This window comes from Watersipora subatra, chromosome 1 (assembly GCF_963576615.1).
Source record: "Watersipora subatra chromosome 1, tzWatSuba1.1, whole genome shotgun sequence".
Lineage (NCBI taxonomy): Eukaryota > Metazoa > Bryozoa > Gymnolaemata > Cheilostomatida > Watersiporidae > Watersipora > Watersipora subatra.
This window is the reverse complement of record NC_088708.1, coordinates 16481609-16500344: the sequence shown is the minus strand read 5'-3', so window position 1 is coordinate 16500344 and position 18736 is coordinate 16481609. Positions and strand designations below refer to the sequence as shown.

The following is an 18736-nucleotide window of genomic DNA, read 5'->3' as shown; positions in this document are numbered from 1 at the left end:
GAATAAATACATTACAAAAAATAATTCTCACAAATAAAACCAGGTGCTGCCGACATACGAGTGTAACAAAATGAATTGAGAAAACAACCTGCAAGTCATGCCAGTATTTGCTTAACGACATTCTGCCTCTATGTGCCACTTGTCTAGTGTGTCCTAAATGACCTGAACCACCTATGACGCATGTCATGAAGTAGAACTGGATAAGGAATCTATGGTACTCCTGAGCTTTGCGAGTCTCTCCACTTGCTCATTGACAGCATTGAAAGCACCATTCATTCTGATCAACACGCGATCCTATAAAAAGCATCCAGCATTGTGCTTTATTTTAACACAATAATTTTAATAATGTATATGTACCATCCACAAAAATTTGGACTAAAACCAATTATTGTAAAACCTAGTGTATGGCTCTAAAAAAACAATACCATAGCACCAACATTTGCACTCTATTTCCTTTCTGGCTGTAGAAAAACTTACAGTTTTATTAGGAAAGTCCTTTGCATTGGTAGTAGTCCAGGAAATAGTATCCAGCAGGTTGCTCAAGTCTGATAACAAGGGACTGATCATCGTAAAGAATTCCACAACATATCTGCATCAGACGGCTAGTAGGTAGATTGACCAGCAGTAACAGTTGCTAACACTTTTACATACATTATACCAGATACAGTACATGAGGATGCTAAAGATTACACAAAAAAATACTGTTATTAGGAGTAGACGACTCCCTACATCCACTATAAAATATTAAATCTGAAAGGAAACTAAACCAAAGAGCTAGAGCAAGCATTCACACAATCTAATCATTAATGTGAGAGAAAATGAATTATGAGCTAGCCTCAAGGCAGCGTATTAGAAATACATTTATAATAGCCATAATCATTCTTTGAGTCATCATGCTTTGCTGTTGGTGCCATGGCACAACTCTTAACTACAACTCATAGCTACAACTCTTAGCTGTACAAAGTGCATCATTTCTTACAGCATCACTGTGAATAAAGAGCATTCTGTCTATTGCAACTGTAACCTTCATTGCTGTTAAATTTACAAATATCTATCCATTTTGTAATCATCTGCTCCCATTCTTAAAACTAAGATGCCAGCCAGAGACTAGAAAAAGCCAGCTGTGAGTCTTGAGTCTCTTGACTAATACTTATACACAGCATTGCAATGCATTGTGTGACTACTTACAAATCATAGTCTGTCTTTGGTAGGTACCACCACAGCATTTTGTAGTTAGCTTCTTAGACTATTAAATCTACCCATTTATATAATATGGAAACAAGCGAGTAGAGCATGCTCAAAGGTCAGACAACTCCATCAGATCACACTAAAAGTGGCTCACTTTTGAAGAGAAGCATCGATGAGGAGATTTTCTCTACTATATGGTTTCTGTAGACAACTTGTGATAGTAGATTTTTTATCAACAACATCTCCCAGGTGTGTGCTTAGAGCTGCTAACTTGCTTAGCCTGGACTCTGTAACAGAATTAAGAAGAGTTGCCTGAAAACGTTGTGTCAAAGTTTCAACAGGCCAGGCTTGTATTTAGGTGTTCCATAAATCTCCTTACAAGATTTTCATTAAGGTTTTTTTCACTTTATTTGTTTCCTAAGGCGAGAGGAATGTTATAGAAAACTGAGAACTGACATTCAGTGCAGCTTGTCTGAAGAATTTGAAGATTGAGACAAGCTTCTTTCATCTGAGAATGTTCAAGCCAATCTTCTCTCTGCATGATGAATTTGACTACCATGCCCTTTTTAACAATGCTACTATCACTGTTACACACATACATCAACAGAGACGATATTGGCAGCACACAACGTATGGCTGAGCTCAGGTGGAACGAATGACTTACCGATGACTGTGAGGTTGGTAATGTCATGAGTTTCCTTGTCCAGTAGGTTCCTATTGATAGCCCTGTTCAGAGAGTTTAGCTCCTCCTCAGTAGCAGAGATCTCTGACATAAGAGATAGCATTCTAATGCTGTCATGGCTCTGGACAGCTTTCATCTGATGCGCAGCATCATCAGGTGTGTCAAACTACAAAGTATCAGTGAACAATGATGCCAAAGATGAGCCAGAACTCACTAATATAATAGATATATTTACATAATAAATACAATAATATTACATAATAAATATATAAACATGTTGTATTAAGCTATAGCTGCTTTGATTATTTATGAACAAAATTTGTTATGGTTGCAACTTTTCTCAGATATTATTATGAATATCTAAATTTAGGCACGGGAGTGAGCACGGGAGTGGGCACGGGAGTGAGCACGGGAGTGAGCACGGGAGTGGGCACGGGAGTGAGCACGGGAGTGAGCACGGGAGTGGGCACGGGAGTGAGCACGGGAGTGAGCACGGGAGTGAGCACGGGAGTGGGCACGGGAGTGAGCACGGGAGTGAGCACGGGAGTGGGCACGGGAGTGAGCACGGGAGTGAGCACGGGAGTGGGCACGGGAGTGAGCACGGGAGTGAGCACGGGAGTGAGCACGCACACGCATGCATCCATCTTTCAGCTAATTGAAATTAGCTGCACAGTTGCTAAATATTCAGGCTATACTGGATATGTTTCATGCTGGTACGTCAAGCTAGAATCCTTGTTCTGTCAAAACAATGTACATCCAAATGATAAGTTTACAGCATTGTAAAATATCAGTAACAATCAAACAGAATGTTATGGATTAAAATGATTGGCAATAATGCTATGTGACTATTATGCAAAATATCAGACAACCATAAAAACTATAGATACAACGATTTTTTTCTAATGAAAAACTTGTAAATTTTCCTAAAACCATTTTGTAGTTACTTTTATCAAATATATAAAACAGCATGTGTAGGCCTACTAATATTTAGTAGATAAGTTTAAGCAAGAGATATAGTGATATAATATATATGACTTTATTCAGGTTTGTATGACAAACCACCCAGCAATAGAGAACGAAACACGTTATATATCCCCATTCAACATACTAGCTCATAGCATAATAATATATATAATTACAGAGTGAGTGCAGGGTAATTAAATAGGATAATAGCATGTCATCCCTTAATGAAATCAGTCTGGACAGTGAGTTAGATTGGTTTATCCAGGACACTAAAATGATTGCGTGATGGTACTTGTAATCAATAATTGTTACATCAGAATCTTAAAATAACACATAACTACTTTAAATATGTTGTATGGAAGTACTGGCAAAAGGAGATAACATAATGGAGAGATGCCTAAACCACAGGAGATATATGCAATATTAAACTGAAGATGACACCTAATACATCATAAAACCATCATAAAAACAGTCATCCACAAGCAGATTAGAAACATACAGTAGAAATAATCCATTAAGAGAAAGACATCTATCGGGCTGCCAGAAAACCACTAAAAGAAATTAGAAACAATTAAATTAAAAAAATTGGAGTTAGTAATCATTTCTAACCATTACACTCTTATGACGCATGAAGTCCAGTCAATTGCCAACCCTCTGCAACATAAAGAACAGAACCTCAGCGCCTAAGCACCTTCTCACAAGCCAACGGAGACCGCTATAAAAGAAAACAGCTCCAATCACTCAGCCTCTTTCCCCCTGCCTAGTGAGGCGCTTTCCTCTGCCTGTAGCGCCTCCTTCTTTTTTCCTTCTGCCTTTAGAGTTGCTCTCTTTCCCAAGGACCTGCTGAGACTCTCTCTTCCCCTCCGCCAGCATCTACAAAACCTCTACTGCCCCTGCCTATGGAGCCTTCTCCATCATCAACTGAGCTTCTTCTTACTTCACTATCTTAACCGCTGTGCCTGTCATCTAAGGACTGTCATGACTCTGGTTTGACTGTCGAGATCCGCAGCTGTATGGGACTGGGCAACGAACATGGACGACAGTTCGAGTAAGAGTGTAATTTTTATTGGCTCTTTTAGCCTTTTTCATTAATATTATTGTTTAGAATCTTGTTTGTTGTGTATTCTAATTATTGGACTTACAGAATAAAGAAGTAACTTTTACTGGCAAATATCAGTATTGCTTACAATAGCTTAATACCTTGATTAGTACCTGAATCAAGGTACTAATCAAGGTATTAAGCAGTAATAATCAAATTAGTTCACGCAAGCTAAGCAAAAGTGCACAAACTAAACATAGCCAAAATAGAATAAGATGTCAAAGCAAATTCAACATTGATGTAGGCCCTAGGTGTGGATTTTGATGAATTCCGCATAACATAATTTATTTTCAAACACACATAACAAATACATACAACTACCACAATACAAAGACAAGTTCCATGCTATGTCCCTTTTTAGACAATTACACCTCAGCTGGCCCAGCTGAATAACTCAGTTAGGTAAAGCCTAAGCTTATAGACAAAATGTGGTAGGGGCCATTGTTTTTTCTAAATTGTTATCAAGCAAGCCATACTATTAAAAACCAGCAAACGAGGTTACGATAATCAACAATTTTAGTGATATTGCATATCACCTTAACCCAAGTCGTTCATATAAAATGCAAATTTGCTATGAAGTATCATTAAAACCTTTTAACAACAGCATTGACAAATAAATTAAAACTACTTTTTACCTGTTGCTTGCACATATTGTTATATGTGTTTAGGATGAAATTATGTTATGCATAACTAATCCGAATCCACACACAACATCAGTGTTGAATTTGCTTCGTCATCTTGTTCTATTTTAAATATGTTTACATGTGGTTGGTGTGCTTTTGCTTAGCTTGCGGGAACTAATTTGATTATTACTGGTTCAGGTGCTAGTGAAGGTACTAAGCTATTGTAAGCAATAATGACATTTATCAGTGAAAGTTACTTCTTTATTCTATGAGTCCAACAATTAAAATACACAACAAAATTCTAGAACAATAACACTAATGACAAAAGGTTAAAATAGCTAATGAATGTTACACCCTTACTTGAACAGTCGTCCATGCTTGTGTCATGACAGTCCACGAGTGTTATGACAGTTAATAGATAGAGCGTTTCAGAGAGCGGTCAAAAAATAAACTCTACAGGCAAGAGGAAGGCTCCTCAGCAGGCAGAGAGGAGAGCGCCTAAGCAGGCTCTTGGAAAAGAGGCTGGTCCATTGGAGCTGCTCTCTTATAGATGTATAGCATGTGAGAAAGCTAGCCTGTGGGAGAAGGTTGATTGTTAAGGTTCAATGCTTCATGTAGGGTGAGCGATGATTTTTTTGTTCGCATAAGTCTTCAGCTGGTGTACCCCTCAGAAATGTAGGGTGAAGCTTCTGACTTACTCCTGGTATTTAGGTCGTGTCTGACAGAGGATGACAGATTTGTATATAGGCCTACATTGTAATCATTTGATTCGTATTCAATGTTTCTTTGGTGGTTTTCTGGTGGCGGTTTTCTGGCGGTGGTTTTCTGGCGGTGGTTTTCTGGTGGTGGTTTTCTGGCGACGGTTAGTAAATTTAATTTCTTCTACATCTCTTTGGCAGTTTCCCCAGCTGGTGTTGACATAATCTCTATGATTGATTCCTCCAATTTTGAAGTTTCTAAATTGCTTTTGACGTTTTGAAGTTTTGGATCTTTTGCTGTTTGTACGTATTATATGTTAATCTTATGGTCTGGTTGCATTTCCTTTTGGCATGTTGTTTTTGTGATACATGTATTTCCATACAACAATATCTAAGCGACCTTATGTTCTAATAAAATAGCTAATTAACATAGCGTACTAAGTTTAATGACTTTAGGCATAATGGCTTAAAAACCATGAATAGTAAATCATAAGGCTACCAAATGGCAGCAGGGTTTGACGAGATAATGAGAGTACACCGAGTCATCACAAAAACTAATTTACTGCAAGTGTTATGGCTGCATGAGATTTGAATTTTACTTACTTTGTAACCTAGGTCTCTAGCTAAGGACATAAGCCGCCGAGTAGAACCATACCGTCGCTCCTCTTCTTCTTTCCATGGATTACTCTCAAAACTACGGAAATCCATCATACTGCAAAGTTCAAAAACCTTAAAACAATCGCTAATGCAAATTGAATTTTGTGCATTTAACACAGCCTAAGATCTACTGATATCACTTGTATAAAACACTATTTGTTAATGAACGTTCTAATGAACTACGGGTATTTTGCAACAAGCGAAGGCTAGCATTTTACTCAATCGACATCGAAAGCTTGCTGAATAAACGTACTGTGTATTTCATAGCACGAGTGTTTTCTACATCAAAAATCCCATAAATAGGTCTACGTTCAGAGACAGCGCCTACGAGAGGTTACGCCCATAGAGTTATCTTCTCTGGGAAATATAATTCTATGGTTACGCTTTACAAGTTCAACCCCTTGCCGGAGCCGTAAATTTATAGAGTCCCGCGACCAAAACCAGAAACAAAACACTTGCTTCAAACAAACCCGATCTCAAATGGAGCATTCATACATCACTTTTTTGCATATATATACTTCAATTTTACAAAATAAATTAGTGGTAACCTCTTGTAGGAGATTTTTTTCTTTTAAATGGTGTATAATACAGCAATCAATTTCAAATAGATTTGTTTGGAAACGAGCGAACTCCCATTACGTAGTATACGATTTCGTTGGTAGCGAGACTGAGCGTAACGACGTATTTGACGCCTATATTTTAGTTCATGCATTTGGGGAGCACCATAGATATGTGGTAGGGTTTATTATAATAATTATATACATGTATATTATATAGTACTAATGAGTTATCTCCTCCAGACAAATATTATGAGTGTCTAGACTCTAGAGTGTAGTAGAGTATAGATAGCTAAAGGTACATCGACTATTATTTTTTGGTATTATGCACAATTTTCATAGCCACAAACAGTGTTTTAATTTGTATTTGAAGACTTATCCATGACAACCTGTTGACATTTCAAGCTGAAAGAGATTTTGCCTACTAATGAGGGCAAGTAGGTATTATTAAAGACACCCTGCTATCAGAACAGTGATGTTGGGCAAATTCAACTAGTATGATACGTTAAAAAATGCATGATAGATACCAAATATTTAGATAAAATGAACAATAGTTCATGCAATGCTAAAACAATAATTAACAGAAATAAATAAAAAAGTTGTTTCCAAACTCATTAAAAATGCTGTCCAGTAATTGTAAGATCACACGATTAAAGGCCTCCTTCCAGTACAGATGATATCAATAGCTTGTCTTTCAGGGCAAACTCCAACTCCTTCGTATCCATCTTGAGGGCCATCTAAAACACCAGCTACATACAGCAAACGATATAAATTTGCGAGCAGGCACTACACATAAGGCGACTCAGGCAGTACGGGCAAGGTCAAGATTCTCCAGAAAAACAGAATATAGCTTGTCAAGATAACTTATTGGTAGCAACTTTAGCCACACATACTTTCATCATACGAGTATCTTTTGCTTTCTTAAGAGCGATGAGCCCCCTTGTTTCAAGTAGCTGACACAGGCTGACAAACTCCGACTGATCGGTTGGAGCCACATCTTGCTTTCTACACACTCTGCAGTACGCGTCATGCACCTAGAGAATATTGTTACAAATACTCAAAAAGTTGGAATAAGCAGAGGCAATTAGTAAAGGTTTCAGACTAATATCTTTCTAGTGACCCAATCAGCATTGCATTTTGCCATGGAAAATGCGGTGGACAGATTGACACCAACAACAAGCACGAAGTATTACAACTCTACAGTACTCATGCTATACTCCCAACTTCTACATTCGGCTGAGACTAAGCACGTTGGCTGACTGCCAAGTCATAAACAAATATAACAACCGGTAACAAACCAAAACGTTAAAAAAGCTGAAACAACGATCAAACTCAGTATTGCATCTGCATTATATTTAGTTTATAACAGGGCTTCACGATTCCCGGCTGTTGTTTGCGGGGAGTAAGAGTCAATCATTAAAACTGGTTATCCAACTCTGAAAAACACTAACAATTCTTGTTCTATTTGTAATTTGCCTACATGAATCCAGATTTGCATCTCTTCTGTGCAACTATGAATATTCTAATACTTACAATTCTAAAAATGGTCTTCGTATTGCACTTAGCCACTTGTGGGTGAGTGCAATACGAAGACATATGCGATACACATTTTGACCAGATAATAGCAGAGAAGAGGCGGGATAAGTTGAAGATTATATGGAGTTTTTTTTATATGTTACTGCTATATGGAAACGTTAGACTCTTTGTAGAATGACCTTCCAATAACATAGTGTTTTCATATACTTAGAATACCTATGTCCATTTTTTATTGTTTTTAGCTTTTTTTTGTTTAATTCAAAATGAGGGGATGTGAGAAGGCCTTCAGCAGTTGTAAAGGGCTCGGCAAAGCACTGCTCCATGGTATGAAATGATACATGAACCCACAACAGATGGATGCAACATAAGCAAACATTCGCTTACAATCATATGAAAATGAAGGCAACCAGACACTATACCTTGCCAAGGTTCATTTCCTTGAATTTGCTAGTCTTGAGCATGAGAAGAAGTGTACAAACTATGAGCTTCTGTTGCAATGGGAATGTACATGAACTGGCTGCACTACTTGCGCTGCCATAGACATCTTCTACCACCTTGGCTACTTGCATAATGCCTACAGTAGCTTGCCCCTGCCTAGAGGCCACTGGAGACCCACCTAAAGATAAAATGGGAATTTATTAAATGAAATACTATATAGAGAGCAGCATCAACGATCATATCTGACAAATGTTTTTATCATCGCTGTGTTTCCATACTTCGAATGGGTTCACAGTCACTCGCTGCCGACGAATTTGCTCCAGGTCCTTTCAACGATATTCGAAGTTGCGCTACAGATCTTTCCACAATTCGCGACAAACAAAACTTATTAAAGTAGACTCGCTTTCGGGTCACGGTAACTCGTCAATTCATGTGTAGTCAGTCAACTAGTTGCACTAAAAAGTAATTCATCCTCTAGGAGCAACCCATTCTTGGCATGTAAATGTGTCATGATCACAGAAACCATGGTTAAGTCGGGATTATAAGATTTAGAGTTATCTACACTAGCAGAAGGAGAAAATTCTCAGTTATTTTGCAAAAATTTCTTTGATTCTATCTTAATTATAGCAGATTTTATGGTCAAAAAACTGAATGCATGTTTACCATTAGTGCGAAAACATAGTTCTGAGAAAACTGGTGTTAAAGTTTGAGAAACGAAAACCAATGCACAATTTTGTTTACATTTCAAAACGTCATAGCAACCAATATTAAGAAGTTGTAATATTTATCTAGATTTCTGTATTTATATCCAAAAAATTATGCTGAATTTAAAAATCTAAACAGATTTTAGCTGGTTGTCATAAAAATAGCTGTTTATTTCTAAGAAAATGTATTACTTAATTTTGCAGATATTAAAAACGGCTTGGCAGTATCGCGATATTGGGCACAGCCAAATCAACAAAACCTTTAGAAAAATAACAACAGTAACATATTGCACACCATCGGTCACTATATACTTCGGTCTTGTAAATTCGAATAATTATTCTTATAATTAAATCTGATAATAATCATATAAAACTGAATAATTATTCTTGTAATTAAATATTGTAATGATCTTGTAAGAATCGTTAGGAAAATATCATCGTAATTCCCTTTACTTTCACTACTTTTAACATCAGTTGGAATACCAAAGTACTCATAAGTGTCCAAAATGTCAAAGTTATCTTTAAAATTGGCAAAAAAGAAACGATTATATTTATCGGACGCCATTTTTCAGTACTTCCTGTTTAGCATAGCAACGGTTTTAAGGGAGTTTTCCGAGGGTTAAAGACTTGTATTGGCTAAACTGAGTTCAGATTCAGAAAGATCACTCTTTGATTGGTCCAGATACACACGTTACAAAAATCGTTATCACTATTATAAATTCAGTTAGTGCAACTTCAAAGTCGGATAACTCAACTTCGTGATTTGCGACTTAACCATGGTTTCTGTGACCGCGACCCAAATGTTAATATAAAGGCAAAATTCAAGCAGAAACAGTAATGAGTAGCAGTAGAATGTTTCCGTAGCAGAAAGCCGCGTGGTTGTGTGCTAACTCTTTTACCTCCGCTGGAGAGAGCTTAGCTGAGACTTATTGATTCGGATCCAACGACAGTGAGCATTTCTATGATGTTGAATAGTTCCTTTGCCGCAAAAGCCTTCACACAAAGTTAGCAATGCAAAATGGTGTCGTATGGATTTCACTGTTTCTAAGATTCGGAGTGAAATCAACTCATAACCCATTCAAAGTATAGAAACACAGTGAATAATATGACTAACGGATTGAGGCGTCTGGTAAGAAGGATCAACAACTGCTTGTGTCAGATATAAAGGACCAATAACTGCATGTGTCAGATATAAAGGACCAATAACTGCATGTGTCAGATATAAAGGACCAATGACTGCGTGTGTCAGATATAAAAGACCAATGACTGCGTGTGTCTGATATAAAGAACTAATGACTGCATGTGTCAGATATAAAGGACCAATGATTGTGTGTGTCTGATATAAAGAACCAATGACTGCATGTGTCAGATATAAAGGACCAATGACTGCATGTGTTAAATATAAAGGACCAATGACTGCGTGTGTCAGATATAAAGAACCAATGACTGCGTGTGTCAGATATAAAGGACCAATGCTTGTGTGTGTCTAATATAAAGAACCAATAACTGCATGTGTCAGATATAAAGGACCAATGACTGCGTGTGTCTGATATAAAGAACTAATGACTGCATGTGTCAGATATAAAGGACCAATGATTGTGTGTGTCTGATATAAAGAACCAATGACTGCATGTGTCAGATATAAAGGACCAATGACTGCATGTGTCAGATATAAAGGACCAATGATTGTGTGTGTCTGATATAAAGAACCAATGACTGCATGTGTCAGATATAAAGGACCAATGACTGCATGTGTAAGATGTAAAGGACCAATGACTGCGTGTGTCAGATATAAAGAATCAATGACTACGTGTGTCTGATATAAAGGACCAATGACTGCGGGTGTCTGGTATAAAGGACCAATGACAGTGACCATATAGACAATACAAGAGATGAGACAATCCCTAACCATATTAAAATACCAGTTTGTTTTTAAATGCCGACAGCTCATTCCGTTGTCAATAAGGTAAGTTTACGGGTATCTTTAGAGAATAATTCCGCTGGTTCATGAGTCGGGTAGAAGTCCTTACAAACAGCACAACCATGCCTGAGCCAATCAGAGGACAGGAAACTAACCTTTTGCTCTGAGGAGTTCATCTTTCCTGCCAGCGAGCTGAGTTAGCTCGACCGAACGTCTGCAGATGTCTAGGGCCTTCCTCATGTCTCCTGCAACTGCTGAGACTTTTCGAGCGCAGAGCAGCATCGCGGGTTTATCCAGGACCTGGTACGTAGCCTCTGGTCTCTACAAACAGAACAATTTTAATTTAAAATAGTTTAAGACAAGGTCAAAAAGTGTTTCAGTGGAATCATGCGGGTGCTTAGTAGGATACACCACGAACTTTTAAAGGAATCGCAATATTACAAACTACACATAGTACTACAGGAGACGCTCCTATGTAAATAATGCATTTCGAGAACGTTTACATTATAGAATACATACAGAATCTTATTATTTCGAAGTTCAGAGGTCAAACAGGCATCATCTACCACCTCAGTGGAAAATAATGTGAAAATGTGAGTGGCAGGAACCAACCATTTACATGATTTCTGTTTCACACACTTATTATAATATCTATAGCAGCTACAAGTTTCGTTCTGTTGAAAACAAAAATCTTTTCACAATACTCACATACGCTATATAGAGGTAATAAGTAGAACTAACAGTTTTTGTAGCTCTAACAACAGAAAATAGTTATTAGCATTTGCAATTATCATATACAGTAGACACTCCTACAACATAAATGTAATCATACAATGTAAACGTTCCAGGAACGTTTACATAATATGGACTTATCGATATACAAACAGTAAAATACATGGAAATTGTCTAATCAGTTCCAAGATTTTCCTCAACTCATCTCTTCGGCCTTTCAAAGAGGAAAAGACTAAACTCAACTTTAATGTAATGATTGTACAGTTTATTACAGTATTATTGTAATAAACTGTAGTATAATTGGTTGGTATTTACACCTTTCCTCTGTTTTATCACATTAACTTAGTTTAGGGTTTGTAATTACGACAAGTTTATGTTTATCTAAAGGAAATGTACACTTTCCATGTCAATTTAAATAAATTGTTATTCGTTATTCTAGAAGGTAAGGTCCATGCTGCAAAAAATTTATTTGATTAAAATGAAGTAAAAAAAGTCATTACTATAATAAGAGTGGTGTCTGTCTGTCCATCCTAAGTCAGGGTTAACCGTTAGGATGAAACATTGTTTTGTAGAACATTTGAATAAAACATTCAGCTTGGTATACTGAAACTCACTGCCATGCTCGATTGCAAGGGCACCCACTATATGTCATTTTCTATTGCAAGTGCGACAAGAGAAAAATTGGTATTTTATTGGTATTGCCAACTAAAGAACTTTAGTTATTCAAATCAAATTTGTGAACTTGCTCTGATTGATACTTTACGTTATTTGGAATTTCTTACGCAATGCGAAATAAAAACATTACATGAATTCTTGATGTTCTGTGGAATTTACGTTATAGGAGGTTTATGTTATAGGAGCGTCTATTGTACTTGCGATTGTTAATACCTTTAGTTGAATACCTTCCTCTAAACACTATTTAACAAGGTAATTAAAAAGCGTCAAACAAAACCTAGCAGTTAACAAATCCTACTAAATAGATGTACCTTGAAACTGCAAGTGGTGTGAAAAGCAATTACGTCAACAAACAGTTAACTCATGAGTTTTAGCGAGTACGACTACAGATGAAGCTGCTGAACTGTTGTGATTATTGCAAGTTTAGTCGAAAAGAATCTACCTGATTCAACATAGGTAGAATCCATGACAGCGATGAGAGAAGTCTACCTGCTTCAACCTAGACTATGACAGTGATAAAAGGAATCTACCTGCTTCAACCTAGACTCTATGACAGTAATGAAAGGAATCTATCTGCTTCAACTTAGACTATGACAGTGATAAGAGGAATCTACCTGCTTCAACAGCGAGTCTGAAAGTGATAAGACGAATCTACCTGCTTCAACTGAGACTCTATGACAGTGATAAGAGGAATCTACCTGGTTCAACCTAGACTATGACAGTGATAAGAGGAATCTACCTGCTTCAACCTAGACTCTATGACAGTGATAAGAGAAATCTACCTGCTTCAACCTAGACTCTATGACAGTGACGATTTCATCCTTTGTGTAAGGAGGGAAATGCAAAAGCTCGGGTCTCGATCCAGCCCTTCCATTGAGTCTCGGAAGTATCCGGTCAGTCAGGTCTAACGCATTAGCTATACCTGTCAATAGTAAAGAAACAAGATCAACCAGTGCTATGCCTACTGTTAATGGTTGACTTGCAACAAAATTCACATTACAGTTATTTGGTATCAAAAGATTCACCATATCTTACTCTGTTGTGTTGTAGGTGCCAAATGTGTGGAAAAGTGATTACAAGCTCTTAAAAGCTCAAAAACGAAAAGCCGCCGTAGATTGGAATCTATTTATTACTCTGACGTAGTCATGATAGTTTGGTTATTGTATTGTCATGTGATTTTCTCACGTGAATTGAAAAGCCAATAAAAAGCTCAATATAAACTTATCGTAGCACTAGTTTATGACAAACACTTCGGGATTTACCGAAGACCCCGTATCAAATATAGATGCTGGCTACTTTACAGTTTTGTTTCGGCTTGGTTTATTCGGCAAGTCGTAACCTGATCACGTGACCCAATACTTCGCAAATAATTTTTGCAGCACTTTTCGATTATCACAAGTGACCAACAGGCTCGTCATGATTATCAGACAATGATATGTACTCCTTCGAAATAAGGCTAAAAAATTAAATGAATTTATACGGCAAGTTATAAGATATCATTGCTAAAAGTGACAGCATTTACAATGACGATAAAACAGACGCATAAGAACAATAGACATGGTTTTATTGAATGCGTGAAGTATATTTGTGAAAATTTTTGACGAATAAGGTTGCATGAAAGTGTAAACAGAAACTATCCTGTAACAACTACAGCCCATTTGAGCCGTTTTGGAAAGAGAATCCAAACAAATTAACTGTTCGTTTTTTAGCTTTTAAGAGCTTGTAATCACATTCCCACATATTTGGCACCTACAACACAACAGAGTAAGACATGGTGAATCTTTTGATATCAAGTAACTGTAATGTGAATTTTGTTGCAAGTCAACCTTTAAGGATGGCTTCACTCTACAGACTTAAAGAAATGTTACAGGCTTACACACTGTCTCATGATATCTACTTCTATGTTTATGCCAAGGAATGTGACTATCAGAATTGAATAAAAGAAAAGCAAATTCCCAGCATAGAAGTTGACTCGGAGTTGCAGTGCAACTGTTAGTTATTTGTTGCGACTTGTGAGCTGAGACAGATAGTCCTTAGGAAAGTATTAAAATTTCCATGACTTCCTTCCACAAGCATAAATACAGGAGACACAAATCGTCAATAAAACAAGCGTAGCCTTGAAATAGTTGCTGAGCGGTTTCTAAATTCGTACCAACGATGTGAATGTAAAAAGTATCATGTAATATGCACAAAGCAACATTCACCATAATAAAACCACACAAATAATTTTGCACTAATAAAGCGCTACGTATGGCTTGAGCAGACACAATCCCTTCGCCTTCATGGTAATATCAAAATATGGAAATGAAACTATCTGTTTATGCCATGTTGTGTATTCAGCAGGGTGTTTTGCGTATAACAACTATGTTTTAGACCAGTTTCATCTTCAGTCTGCTCGTAGCCTGATAAAATGTACATGCTTCCCTTCACTTGATAAACAGCAAAAAACGTAAACATTCCTGGATGCCATACATGAGCATTATTAAGCTACCAAACTGACGTTGCTAATGATCTGAAATTTAGCGATTAAACAGTCTGCTGCATGATATGTTATTAAGAAATTGTTCAGTACCATCATAGTTCAGGAACACGGTGTAAGCTGATAGAGTCGAGCATCACACTATCCATCTAATTAATGTTTCTACTATAGTACAGCAAGAATGGCAAGTCATTTGATGGCATCTTACACCTATAGCCATCAACACAACCGGTACCTATTAGTAGCAATCTACTGTGGGAAAGACTTGGCCACTCAAATACTGTGTACAGAACTTCCTGATGTCGCGAGTCGAGCTGGTCCAATTCATCTAGTACAAGAAGCACCATTTTACCTGTAACCGAGATACAAGAACACCTTTGTCACTAAATGGATGGTTGAAGCGAATAGGAGTGAAAGTTTAAAGCTAACAGTATTTGGCAGTTCAGATGTTGACCGGTACCAGGATCTGGCGATATGTATAAAACATGCTGATTATAACTGATGCATTTAACAGATGTTTGGAGGGAAATTCTTCAAAAATGGCAATAAAACATGCTAAACATGGAATAAAGAGATAACGAAAGCAAATGCAATACCTGAAGATACGAGATGCTTCATTATTAATGAACAGACAGACTTGGAATTCTTTGGCAATGTTGTACTGTCTCCGATGAGCTCTTTGGCTATCATTTTATACATGGAGAAGGGTGACTTAACTGTCATACAGTTGATGAAGATCTTCTGACTAAGACCCTGTAAAAGGAAGGACAGCGTCAGCACAACTAACCATAAATTAGGGCTGAATGAATAACATTGATAATAGCAGAGGTACTTACCCGGTTTCTTTGTTCGAGAAGGTGCCTGATGACAGCCGTCTTTCCAGTACCAGGAGCGCCTGATATATAAAGGCTTCCTGGTTTATCGGCCTCCACATGACTGTCCAAAAAGGTGCTTATTTTTTTAATCTCATTGTCTCTGCAGAAGAGTTGCTGAGGCTGCTGCGTGTTCAATGCGCATTTAGCTTGCGAAAGGACTTCTACACGATACAACAATAAGACGATCAATTGGAAAGAGTAATAACGATAATAATGATTCAGCAAGATTTGACAGCAATGGCATATTGTTACATACATCTCCAGGAAACCTTGAGCACTTGCCATCTATATAGAGTTATATACACATACCAGTAGTAACCAATAGTATTTTCGCTAGGGCTGCATAGGTATGTGTACGATTATTCTATAGTATGACAAGGACAGGGTAGTGTAGTGGTTAGCTTGCCTATTTGCATAACTAATAGTCCCGAGTTCAAATCCAGTGTGAAGCAGATTCTTTCATTATTAGATTTTAATAACCGAACGCATGAAAGACAGACAAACACAGAGTTTTATATATAGATTAATACAAAACCAGTTTCTTTAGTAAATTCAACATGACCAGAAACATAATCATACTGCCTGCTTCAGTGAGATTTAACACTAACCTTTGTTCATGGGAATAGACTTGTCAGATGTCTTATTAAGGAACGGTTTATTTTCATTAGATAGACATTTCCCTATACCATTCTTGTTAATTGAGTTTTTCCTGGGTGATAAACAGTCCTCTTTCGCACTTTTTCGAGGTGACAAAACCTTTCTCAAACTTTTATTGGGTGATGAATCAGATAATGTTAAAATTTTCTTGGGTGATGAATCACTTAATGTTAAAAATTTCTTGGGTGATGAACAACTTCTTGTTGAGCTCTTCCGAGGAGAATCGGACAAAGATGGTCTTTGTGGCTGTTCACACAGGCCACAGCATTTTGTTAGTGATTGTTTTCGAGGTGATGAACGACTTGTTACTGCAGGCTCACAAAGATGTTGCAGAGCACTGTAGTCCTGTATAGGGATGTTCTCGGAGCTTCCTAAGACCAACTGCTTTCTTGCTGTGACGCGTACTACAAGCATTATTAACTAACAGAGAGCTCGGTCAGGGTAAACAAGTAATAAATATGTATAAATCTTCATGAAAAGCTTTACTTACACAATTGATGCACGACCCATGTTTGTATCACATATGAAAAGCTCTAATGGGTTGGCGACATATTTTACTCAAAGCAGACATACCTGAACTCCGTAGAGTTGAATTATCATTGCTTAAAACAGAGGGGGATGGTGGAGTGATAGCAGTGTGAGGGGTTTCCTTTGCAGCGCGTCTTTTATTAGGGGATGAATCATCACTGAGAATAATGGCAGCATTTCTTTTGGTGGGAGTAGTTGTACACTTTTGAGCAGCACTCTTCACAGGAGTTCTGTGTAGAGATCTATCATTGGAAGGTTTAGAAGAGGTAACACTGATATGACTAGTAAAACTATTTCCAGAATCTTTCAAAGTCGGAAGAGTATTTTCTTTGTTTTCTTTCTGCTTGTGCCTTGCCGATTTGCGAATCGGAAAATTAAGCGATCCTTGCTTTACCGGCATGGCAATTCTAGATGAAAGGACAACCTAAAAGTGCCAAAGGTTATAGCTAGCATTCGGGCAAAAAATTTACTGATTTAATCAACATAATTAGGAAGGCAAATAATCAATCTATTAAATACTGTTATAGATATTATTTAACACACACAAGTAATTTGATTTTAAATTATTTACTTTCTGATTGAAAATAACTTCCTGATTAGGAACAGCTCCGTTTCCAACACCTACAAAACTAGCTAACTCTTTATTATGGCTCCCAACTCAAAAACACGTACGTGGACTTATAGACCGAATAAAAGTTTACTACTTTACCTAACTTTACCCCATGCCTATCACAACAAATGTTTTCTTCTTTATTACTTAAAATAGGCTGTCCACATTGGACATATTAATAAAATAATTTTATTAATCACGGCAGGCTCCCTGTTCTAATATTCAAGAGCCAGCTATGACCTTAAAATGGGCTGTCCACATTTTAAGGTCATAGCTGGCTCTTGAATATTAGAACAGGGAGCCTCCTGTGATTAATAAAATTATTTTATCTACAAATATCCCTTTATATATATAAAATGTGCAATCAATTCGAATTCTAGCCCAATTGCTATATTAAATGTTTAGCTTTTCGTATATCATGTATATACTGTGTTCAATCTATTCTACACCCCACCATATTTGCTTTGCATTCATGCCATACCTTATCCACTACTCAAATCATATCATTTACGCTCTATTTAGTTTTTTCATTTTCTAGTATTAGTGAGGTCGACAGAATTCTGTATTCCCATGCTAACCTCAATAATAATTGTATACGTGTAAACAAACACCATTAACTCGTTTTTGAACATTTGCTTTACAAGGCCTATTAACCTGTATTAATAAATAAATAATGATAACTCTAGGCGTAGGTACCACCACACAATCTTTCTCGTTTAACCACAGTATCAAAGCGAAGAGACAAGAAAAAATGTTTGTGGACCCAGTATATTGATGTAAATCACACTGTACCCTTGTTGAGACACAATATAATTGGTCAGAACTTTGTAATATTCAATACAAGAGAATAAAATAGCAAACTGCCCGACAGATCAGAATAAACTAATTACTGTAACAAATGTTCGTTTCGCAAGGTCGTACGCTCTTTGGTTGAAAAGCGGCAATAACTGACACACGTCTTTCACGCAGCTTTCCCGCCTTGACCTTACCAGTTCTTTATTGGACAGTATTGATATATGGGTCAATAGGTCATAACAATTTTAAAAATAAGCAAAAACTTTTGTTGTTAATAATGTTAAATTAAAAATAAAATAATTTTGTATACAATATTTAA

General features: G+C 37.0%; 2 protein-coding genes across 2 annotated transcripts; both read right to left on the bottom strand.

Moving 5' to 3' along the window:
• Window positions 1-34: 34 nt before the first annotated feature.
• Window positions 35-5987, bottom strand: LOC137385411 (uncharacterized). The gene is made up of 5 exons (XM_068071864.1): window positions 5857-5987; window positions 1853-2036; window positions 1343-1475; window positions 478-589; window positions 35-294 (listed from the first exon to the last, which is right to left on the bottom strand). The coding sequence occupies exons 1-5, from the start codon at window positions 5962-5964 to the stop codon at window positions 184-186; spliced, it is 648 nt and encodes a 215-aa protein (XP_067927965.1). The 5' UTR covers window positions 5965-5987; the 3' UTR covers window positions 35-183.
• An 829-nt stretch (window positions 5988-6816) lies between these two features.
• LOC137405042 (cell division control protein 6 homolog) lies at window positions 6817-18528 on the bottom strand. The gene is made up of 11 exons (XM_068091270.1): window positions 18415-18528; window positions 17058-17436; window positions 16436-16888; window positions 15789-15988; window positions 15549-15705; window positions 15188-15304; window positions 13256-13395; window positions 11222-11387; window positions 8423-8619; window positions 7361-7501; window positions 6817-7204 (listed from the first exon to the last, which is right to left on the bottom strand). The coding sequence occupies exons 2-11, from the start codon at window positions 17410-17412 to the stop codon at window positions 7118-7120; spliced, it is 2013 nt and encodes a 670-aa protein (XP_067947371.1). The 5' UTR covers window positions 17413-17436; window positions 18415-18528; the 3' UTR covers window positions 6817-7117.
• Window positions 18529-18736: the final 208 nt, after the last annotated feature.